The 10315-nt window shown below is 41.3% G+C and overlaps 1 protein-coding gene across 4 annotated transcripts in view; it reads left to right on the top strand.

The window, feature by feature from the left end:
- The first annotated feature begins 207 nt into the window (after window positions 1–207).
- MED14 (mediator complex subunit 14) overlaps window positions 208–10315 on the top strand; it is a 40175-nt gene continuing 30067 nt past the window's right edge. For 3 of the 4 annotated variants that reach the window (XM_083500541.1, XM_083500540.1, XM_083500538.1), the window contains exons 1-6: window positions 265–770; window positions 2772–2798; window positions 6786–6891; window positions 8621–8794; window positions 9651–9780; window positions 10126–10254. In XM_083500541.1, the coding sequence (XP_083356667.1) occupies window positions 592–770; window positions 2772–2798; window positions 6786–6891; window positions 8621–8794; window positions 9651–9780; window positions 10126–10254 (745 nt within the window). In that variant the 5' untranslated portion in view covers window positions 265–591. Of the gene's footprint in view, window positions 771–2771; window positions 2799–6785; window positions 6892–8620; window positions 8795–9650; window positions 9781–10125; window positions 10255–10315 lie in introns of all 4 variants that reach the window. The other variant, XM_083500539.1, reaches the window with a different exon arrangement.

Below are 10315 nucleotides of genomic sequence, written 5' to 3'. Positions count from 1 at the left end.
GCGCTTACAGGGCTATTGCTAAGCAACTTTCGGGCACGGCAGGCACCTCCCACTTGGCCTTCGTAGTCATGCTATGTTAGAAAGATGAAATGCATTTCTACGCCGCTTTTCACTGAAATGAATGCTACTACCGTTGGCTTCTTAATGGACAAACCGCTGCTCAAACGCAGCAACATTAAAACTTGGGCTTCCGCCAGCGCTTCCTGTGAGCGGTTCTTTCTGACTTCCTCCCTGGGAGGCTAAAATCGAGCTCAGAGTGAACCCGGAAACTTGGAACCTTTTGTCAGTCTAATAATGGGTGACTAAAAAGACTTCTTGCAGAGACGGGGGGAAGTCTATGATCCAGTGCAGGCTACCGGAAGACGTTTCTTTCCGGTCCGTCGCTGTCCTCGGATTGCTTCCGGTGCGGTGTCCGCCCCCAGCAATGGTGGCGGCAGCCCCAGCAGCGGCGGCGCTCGGCGGCCGAAGAGGCGCGTTGTGATCGCGGCTGCTTCTGGTTGCCCGCGAGGGAGAGCCGAGCCGGGCGGGGAAAGGACGCCGAAGACCCGCTCTCATCGGCCGGCCGGCCGGCTTGTTTCGGTTCCTGCAACGATGGCGCCGGTGCAACTGGAAAGCCACCAGCTGGTCCCGGCGGGAGGAGGGCCCACCTCGGCCCCAGCTCCGCAGCCTCCGGGAACGGCGGCGGCGGCCAGCGCCGGCTTCCGACTCAGCACCCTCATCGATTTCCTGCTGCATCGCACTTACGCGGAGCTCACCGTTCTGGCCGACCTGTGAGTGCCCGGGAGCCCCTTACCCACCTGCCTGCCTTGCCCCCTTGCCTCCCCCCCGCGAGACGGTTCACTCTCCGACGGACCCGTGTTAGGCGACCTTGGCTTATGGAACGCCTCTTACCCATTCGCCCAAGGGGTCCTCCTCCTTTGTGGCTTGTTCTACGTGATGGAGAAGGAGGGTGGTGGTTTGGGGAAGCCTGATCTTCTGGTTCAGTTAGAATCTTCAGACTCTCTTCGCACGCTGTGACTCTTAGGTGACATGCCTAAGAGTCATATGTACACCCCCAAAATGTAAAGGGTGAATAGAGTTAAACAATCGTTCAACAACTTGAGTGTCATACATACAAGTGCATTTGTTAAAGAGCTGGAATTGATTCCTGGTTGAGTTTATGTTTGCTGGCAAACCTAATAAGAACATCAAGAAGATAAGGGCTAAGTCTTAAACTAAAACTTGTGTTTGCTTGATTGGAAATACTGAATAAAAAATTTCCTTCCAGTAGCACCTTAGAGACCAACTAAGTTTGTTATTGGTATGAACTTTCGTGTGCATGCACACTAGGTGACAAGGGTGCTGTGGTCCCAGTTGGATGCTATATTTTAGTTTGAAGGGTAGCCTCCTTTCACTGCAAGTCATCTGGACAGTACAGACCATTTTGGTCCAGTGCAAGCTGTTTGTGTGTAGACTATTGAGGGACAGGTACCATTGGAAGCATCCTATGTGTCTAGATTGCAGCAAGGCCTTTGCTGTCTTTGTAATAAACAGGTTTTTAAAAAGAAATTGTATTTATACTTTTCACAAAGTTTCTATTGAGACCTCATTACAATCTCCTGTCACATAGCCGGAACTTCTGTGGTTGCTTTATTGTGGCCTTTTAAAATCAATTCCCATTGCGGCTACGTCTTTGCAACAAGCTATTTATAGAACCATAGAATTGTAGAGTTGGAAGGGACCCTGAGGGTCTTCTAGCCCAACCCCCTGCAATGCTGGAATCTCAAATATTGTAAATGATGGGCAAAGCAGCAGACCCTCTGTGTCATCTCTGGAGTATTTCTTGTAAGTAACTGCCCAGGTAATGAATAGAAAGAAGGTTGGTTGGATGAGATTTTAAAATAATAGATAAATAGCCTTATTGAAGTTAATAGCTTTAATATATTCGCATCAACTACTTATTTAGTCTCTTTCAGGAATATGCTGAATTAGGTTGTTGGCTGTGAAAATCAGGATAAACCAATTCATTTTTTTAACATATGCATCCACATATAAATTAGACCTGTAGTCATATCTGCAAATCTTTTCAAACTTATTTGCATTTTAGTTAAGCTGCATTACTTTAAATGGGGCTAAATGGGTTCAAAATATGTTTACTCCACCTTAACTCGTTTGTGATTCATAGCACTAGCAATATAGGGCCCTCTACAAAAATATATTTCAATCTACTTTAAGTGGGATATTGTTATCTTTTTTTCTGTTAATGCTTTTGTGGAAATATAACAGACCCTTTTATTTACCTTAAGTTGGTGTGGATAAATGCTCCCAGAATTAAAAAATAGTCAGTGTTGTAACTCAGCTTGTTTAAGCATCACAATAATACAGTGCTGTTAGTAATAGTAAAGACACAGGACATGGAGATCTGAAATTGAATGACTGCAAGTTCACTCTTTATGATGTCAGTCACTTGTATTTGCACTGGTGTTGGAAAAACTTTTGGGGAAATCATCATCTGTTTTCAGTTATTTGGACACATGGTAGACATTTGTTTATTATCTGTGTGAAGAAGTTTGCAGTCACATACTGTAGGTATCTGCCTAAGATTTAAATGTACACCCCAAAATGTAAAATGTGAATGAGTTACAAGATTGTTTAAAAACTTGAGAATTGTACAAGAACTATTGTCAGAGAGCTGAAATTAACTCATGCTTCCTGTTTAATTTTTTTGTAGTATTTGTCAAAACATAATAATTTGATCTTTTTTTCACCACTCCAACTCCCCTTCCCAACAGATTACCAAGAAAAACAGATATGGAAAGGTGAGTAATGACAGTTGAGGAGGATTTGTACTGAATTTTAATGAAAATTAGGTATTGAATCACTGGGCCAAATATTTCCTTTCTTTTACTTTACCTGAGTTAAAAAAGAATAATATAGTGTTTCAGTTTTATTAAGTGCCTAGTTTGAAATTCAAAACATTTTGGGATGGCTTACATGTAATGGCAACCATGATTTGATGCTATAAGAATGAGTCTTGTGGTTTTATTTTCCACCCCTGCCCAGCACTTCAACTGGATGAATTTCCCCTGTAGTACAGATCCAAATTTGCCACTGCATTCAAATCAGAAAACTATGGTTTGTGCTTTCCTCTAGATCAGGATTACTGGATTATGAAATGTCGTATGAGACTTCACACTACTGCAGAGGAAAAGTCTATGCCAATAAAGGATTAACATTTGTGTAATGTGGGTTAAAAAATAATAATCCCATGTAACATTAGGGTAATTTGCACTGTAAAGTTTTCTGATGCCATAGAAAGTTATCTAATTTAGCAGCATCATTATTTTTTGTTACTTTTATTTAGTAAACAAAGGTAAAAACTTTGAAACTGCCAAGCTTGCCCAATAATGTATTTGCAATGGGCATCCATTAATTTTTACTGGAATTGTAGAGTTGAAAGGGACCACGAGGGTAATCTTGTCCAACCCCCTGTCCAACCTTTGCCCAGTGTGGGGCTCAAACCCATGACCCTGAAATTAAGAATCTCATGCTCTACCGACTGAGCTATCCCAGCTTGTGGCGTGGACATTTTTCCTTATCATTGAATATCTGGAAGATCCATACAATAATAGAGCCATTTGCTTGGTAGCAAATTGGGAGTCAGGTTTTCAAATAGAGAACCCATAGGTTTTATCCACTTCAAATAGAGTTAGCAATTGATAGGAGACAGACTTGTTTGAATATGGGTGGAATTATGGCCTCATGAAGATCCTGCTTCAGAATAATGCTGTGAAACCGTGGGGTTGCAAACCATGATTGGTATTAACTGCATTTCAGGGATATATCTGCACAGAGTATGGTTAGGAAAATTAATCCACCTCTCGAGCCTTCCTTATAAGATAAGAAATAGGTATTACTGGTGTCCCACTATACACATCAGCTGAGGGCAGAACTAACTTTGCCAGACTAAACCATAATCTCTTGTATGTCTGACATGTTAACCATAGTTAAGTTTAGGTCAGCATTGGGTCATGCAGCTCTCTGTGCCCATGTTCACTTGTATTCTTTGAAGATTTCTTCTAAAACTGTGAGCTTTGTAATGCATAGATATTTATCACACAGTTAAACCCTGTAGCAGTGTTTTGGCATTTGCCTGAAGGTGTAAAGGGTTAAATTGGGGCAGGACACAAAGTTGTCCCTTCAGAATCTCCAGGCTGTCAGTGCTGATACTTGTCAATGACTGTAACTCAGCTCTGAAGAGTTTTTCCTGCTTTTTTTAGTGCGGCTGCTTTAGGGAATGTTTTAATTAACTAGCGTGCTGTCCTTCATTGAAAATGAATGCTTGCAGCAGTGCTCTGGTAAAACTGACTAGCAAGTGAGTCCATAAATCTCCTGCATGTACTATTTTATTTGAGAAAATTAGTTAATTGGCCTCCAGTTGTTGTTGTTGTTTTTAAAGCTTGGCAATCTATAATCAATAAAATTAGATAGATCAAACATTACAAAAGCAGTGTCAACAAAATGGAAGGCAACTACACACAATTAAACTACTTAAAAGACAATAGAGAGGAGGGTAGAAATAATTTATTTTCTACTAAGATACCAGTATTGAAGTGGTCTGTGAGACCTCCTGAGAAGCTGGTTCAAGAGCCTTGCTGTAAGCCCCATGCATGAGAAGGAGCAAGAATAGTGGTTGTTGCATAGGAAACTGTCCAGAGGGGCAGACAAAGCAAGCGTTTCTCTTGGAGGATCAGGCCACCAATAACTGTTAGTCATTATGGCTATATAGTAATCCTGATTGTGGGCTTCCCATAGGCCTCTGGTTTGTCGCTGTGAATGGCAGACTGAATCTGATAGGCTGTTGGTCTCAACAGGGCTCTTAGGTTCACAAGTTCAATCATGAGTTTGACATACTGCTTGCAGCCAAAACCTACTTCTTCTTTTTTTTGCATACTAAATAATGACCTTTCCTGAAACTCTACAAATCAAAGCCAGCAGAAAGCCAGCACTTTAGATGTCATGTTTTCCACATACAAGACATAAAACTTAGAAAGCAAACTATTAATATTTAAAACTTACACTGTCATGTTGTGCATTTATATTGAACAATAAGTGGGCTAAAACTAAAAAATATATACTAGTAATATGTAGCATCTGTATGCAACTAACTATGGGGCTAGTGCCAATAACTAGCCCCATATGATGGCTTTATTACTGGGCGTGTAATACCCAGTTGGATCGCATGCAAAACAGATAATTGCTTTGGAATTAGTTGGATAATCTATGAGAGTTCCTTCAACGAAGTTGAGCATGTATACATGAGACGGTCAAGTTAAAAACATTTTGGAGCTTCCTGCATTTTTATGCCTACATACAGGAACAGATCACCTAACTGCTCCTGTTTATCAGTAAAGAGAGCATTAGCATTTTGTTACTATGGGGCATAGAAATCTTTCTATCACGGCCTCACACTAACTGCAGCTGTACATGTACCATATTTTTCGCCCCATAGGGCGCACTGGTCCATAGGGCGCACCTATTTTTTGGGGGGGAAATAAAGAAAAAAAAATTATATCCCCCCAGGCGCAGGGCTGGGGCCGGGGGAAGCCTGAGCTTCCCCAGTCCCCAGAACAGGCTGCTATCCGCAAGCCGTGGGAGAGCTGTGCGAAGTTGCGCAGCTCTCCCACGGCTTGCGGACAGCTTCCTGAAGCCTGGAGAGCGAGAGGGGTCAGTGCGCACCGACCCCTCTCGCTCTCCAGGCTTCAGCGAAAGCCTGCATTCGCCCCATAGGACGCACACACATTTCCCCTTCATTTTTGGAGGGGGAAAAGTGCGTCCTATAGGGCGAAAAAAGACAGTATTTAAGACAGTTTAGGGTGCAGTTCTAAAGCAGGCTAAAATTTGGTTGAGGGACATTTGGAAGCGTCGTACGTGCTTCTCTGTCAGAGAAGGAGGCCTATCAGCAGAATAACACTTAACACTGCTGGAGGCCCCCAGTACAGCTGCAGGGAGCTCCATGAGTCTATCTGTACTACCAGCAGTGAGCAAGGGAAACAGGGCATGTTGGGGGCGGTAGAATCATAAATGCCCTTGTTCCCCTGAACCCCCCTCCCCCCATAAATAAAATGGAGCCCTAGCTATACCAGCATTGGCATAATGAGGTGCAGTGTGCTGCATTGTGAGGTGGGAGCAGGGGGAAGTAAAGCCCCTCACCCCCCAAAAAGGAAAGGAAAGGAAAGGAAAGGAAAGGAAAGGAAAGGAAAGGAAGAAAATCGTAGAGCACCAGCATAGAAGTACAATAAATCAAATTAATCAATTAAAAAATTGGAAATGGTAATAACTCAACCATATAATTTCCTGTCCCCACGACTGTTCCAGCTGTCCTACTACAACTATATTTCTTTGCCCTAGATATTGAATATTTGCATTGTGGTATCTCAGGGATAGCAAATCTCCTGTTTGGATGCTTGGCATACTTCCTGAAGCAGTTTTTCTGTCCCCCAAGACCTCACCAATTTTGGCAACCAAACAAAACAAGAAAGGGGATACTAGAATAAAGTAAGAGGGGGTTCTGTGCATGTGAGAGTATGTATAAGAGTGTGCAGGCAGCCCCTGGGGGGTTCACCAAGAGTGAATGCAGACTTTTGGCCAAAAAGAGCTATCTAATGTATCCGATTGCAATACTAGTCTAGTATCTCATTCTGCATCTGGAATAATTATTGGCATATCTGATTCCCCCTTTCATGTGCTGCTTTTTTCAAAATAATTGAACTACAGATTTTCTAATGCAATTTGCTTCTTTACAGAAAAATAGAAATAGTGCAGTTTGCAAGTCGCACACGGCAACTGTTTGTCCGATTGTTAGCCTTGGTAAAGTGGGCAAATAACGCTGGAAAGGTGGAAAAATGTGCGGTAAGTTTGATACTATTCATTTGCTCTCAGCTGAAATTTACAGAGGCAAGGGATGGCTTCTGTATTTCACCCAGCTGAGAAAATGGGTCATTCATTCATTCATTCAGCCTTTATTGGCATAATTTAGACAATAAAATCATAAAAGCATAGGAGGAACCATAAATAAAGCATTGAGAGAATAGTTACTGACATTCCACATGTTCAAATATAGTGGTCATAAATTTTAAAAATATTTTTAGTAAAAAAGTTATGATTTCATTTTTTTTAAGATGCAGTGAATGATTGTCTCTTGGAAAACTTGCCTACAGCTGGGTGGACTAGAAACATCTGAAAAATAGCCTGTTCATGGTTTTATTCCTGATCTTTGGTATAGCAAAATCTTCTGTTTTCAGAATGTAGTTCTGCAGTTAGTTACAAACTAATGTAGATTAACAAATGACAGCTAAACAAAATTCTGTATCATGATGGAGATTTATATTAAATGTTGACATGCCCCCATTATTGGGAAATGTTTCAGTATGGTGCATGTAATACTAGTGGCATCATATTTGCAGAAATTGTTCCTGTCCGAGATCCTTGCTTAATTTTATATACCTTTAATGTGTTACTGTAACAATAAAGAGAAATAAGTCATTTAACGTGAATACATGCTCCTAAGTGACGTTCGGAGCTCTGCCATGATTTCTTAGGCTTTTCTAGTTTTAGGTTAGCAGTTTATATATTGTGCAAAGATATTGGCCTGGTCAGACTTTTCTTCCTGACCTCAGCTTCTCTCTAGGCTTCTGCCTGCTTTCATACTCTGTCCCCACTTCTTCTCCCAACACCTTGCCCAGCTGAGCTGTCACTGGCTCTTAGTAATCAGAAAGCACTTCATGTAGGTAAACTGAATTTTGCCAGTAGTTAGTCTGTTTCCTTTGGACACAGGTCATGGTGTTCTCAGTGTTACATTTCCTGTCATTCTGACTGTCTTGAACAGTGGGCTTGTTATCTTTCCCACTGTATGACACTGCTGTATGTATTTCTTGGATAAATCAGTCTACAGTGGCACCTCCGGTTGCGCACAGGATGCGTTCCGGAGCTCCGGTCGGATCCTGAGGAATTTGCAACTGGAGGTGCTGCTTCTGCGCATACATGCAGTGTGGTAGAGCACTTCTGCGCGTGGTGCGTAGAGCGCTTTTGCGTGTGCGCGTGGCGAAACCCTAAAAAATACTTCCGGGTTTGGCACGTTCACATCCTGAAGGATACTCACCAGAGGTGTGTGTATCCACAGGTACCACTGTATATGTATAAGGGTGTTCTTTAGGCCATATAACAAGAGCACCGCGCACATGCTGATCTATTGGGTATGTGTTCTTTTTTGCTTTTTGGTCTTCTCTTCCCTTGGTTTTCTTTTAGGGTACTTCCAGAGCTATAATTTCCAAATTGCCTCTTAAAGGCATGCTCTTGTCCTCCTGGCAGCTTTAGGTCTTTGAAAGGGTCTATAGTATGATAATATATTTTTGAAAAGTTTACCTTTTATTATTTATTTATTATATTTGTTTACTGCCCTTCATCTGAAGATCACAGGGCAGTTCACATCACAATTTATTTCACAGATCAGCTGCAATGTTTATTCCACCAAAGACTTTGACATTTTGAACAGGAGGTATATAGTTGGCTTTTATGGAGGAGTTTAGATGTGGGTAAATAATTTTAAGTGAATTTATATTAATATATATATGTATTACAGATGATATCAAGCTTTCTTGATCAACAAGCTATTCTGTTCGTGGACACTGCTGATCGTTTAGCATCACTAGCCAGAGATGCTTTGGTCCATGCTCGTCTGCCCAGCTTTGCTATTCCATATGCTATTGATGTACTGACAACTGGTTCATATCCACGGCTGCCAACATGTATACGGGTAAATTGCTGTATAATGTAAAAACAACAAAAGACTTAGACCTCTGTCCCAGTTTGCTTTCAGTGGGAGCTTTTTCCTCACAGCCTTGTTGCATTGGATAAAAGGCTTATGTTTGAGATAACTGATGCCAAATACTTCTGATTGGCCTCAGACACCTTAGTTGGCTGAATCATCACCAAATAAGATTATTTTAATCGCTGGTGTATTTAAAAAAAACAACTTTTTATTTTGAACTTTTTAGAGTCATGATTAAAAAATATGGCTCTTGCCCCACTGCTCACTGTTTGAAGGCTAAAATTACCAGGTTTCTTTGGTACAGATAATAGATATATTTAAGACATTATTTATTTGTTTGGCTTATCCCTGTAAACAGGGCTTGGTTCCAAGTAAGTAAGCAAGGGCCACCAGTTTTCCATGATGTGGTTTATTTCATGTTTCCTTTTCTGGGTTTTGATTTGCTGTGTTAACTTACCCATTATGAGAACCCTACACCCATTATGAGAGCCTTCTTTCCCCTCTATCTAGTCCTTTTGTCAGTGGCTCAACACATTTCCACTATTGTTTATTTTAACAACAACAAAGGCCAAACTATCTTGTGTGTTGCACTATGAAGGCCACAACATTTGTACCTTCAATTATAAAAGCAGATGATATTTTGTGAGACTCAACTTTTAAAAGAAAAGAAAAAAAAATCCATGAAACCGTGGTAAGTCCTTTGCATGAGCCTAGGCCGTTGTGGATCTATAACATGGATGGTGAGGTTTGTCCTTGCAGTTTTTTCATGTTTACAAAATGGTTGCATGAATTCGGGATAACTTAAATTAGTATGTAAAAATGCACATTTGTAACTTTACAGGACAAAATAATTCCTCCTGATCCAATAACAAAAGTTGAGAAACAAACAACGCTCCATCAGTTAAACCAGATTCTTCGCCACCGACTGGTGACAACAGATCTTCCTCCACAGCTGGCAAATCTTACAGTTGGTAAGCCATTGCACTGATCCCTTCACTCCTTTAGTTCATAGAATCATAGAGTTGGAAGGGACCCAAGGGTCATCTAGTCCAACCCCCTGCAATGCAGGAATCTCGGCTAAAGCATCCATGACAGATGGATTACTCTCAGCTAATTAAAAGGTGTAATAAAGATTTATTGAGAGTAACTTAAAAGGAATGTCTGAAACTCAAAACTACCAGAAAGAGGAGTCATTATTGCTAGAGGAAAAGGAATCTTTTCCATTTCCCCCCCGTCATATTTTTTTTTAAACGAAAAAACTGGAGTTTTATTTTGCTTATGCTTTGTTTTGTACTATGTATGGTTTCTGTTTCTAGCTAATGGCCGTGTGAAGTTTCGTGTTGAGGGTGAATTTGAGGCTACTTTGACAGTGATGGGAGATGATCCTGATGTCCCATGGCGTCTTCTCAAACTGGAAATTCTGGTTGAAGACAAAGAGACTGGAGGTAATGCCCATAGACATTATGATAGATCTAATGCTTATGACTTGGGGCACTCACCTAAACT

The sequence above is a fragment of the Podarcis liolepis genome (assembly GCF_965112155.1).
Source record: "Podarcis liolepis genome assembly, chromosome: 4".
Lineage (NCBI taxonomy): Eukaryota > Metazoa > Chordata > Lepidosauria > Squamata > Lacertidae > Podarcis > Podarcis liolepis.
The sequence above is the reverse complement of the archived record's forward strand: the minus strand, read 5'-3'. Positions and strand labels throughout refer to the sequence as shown.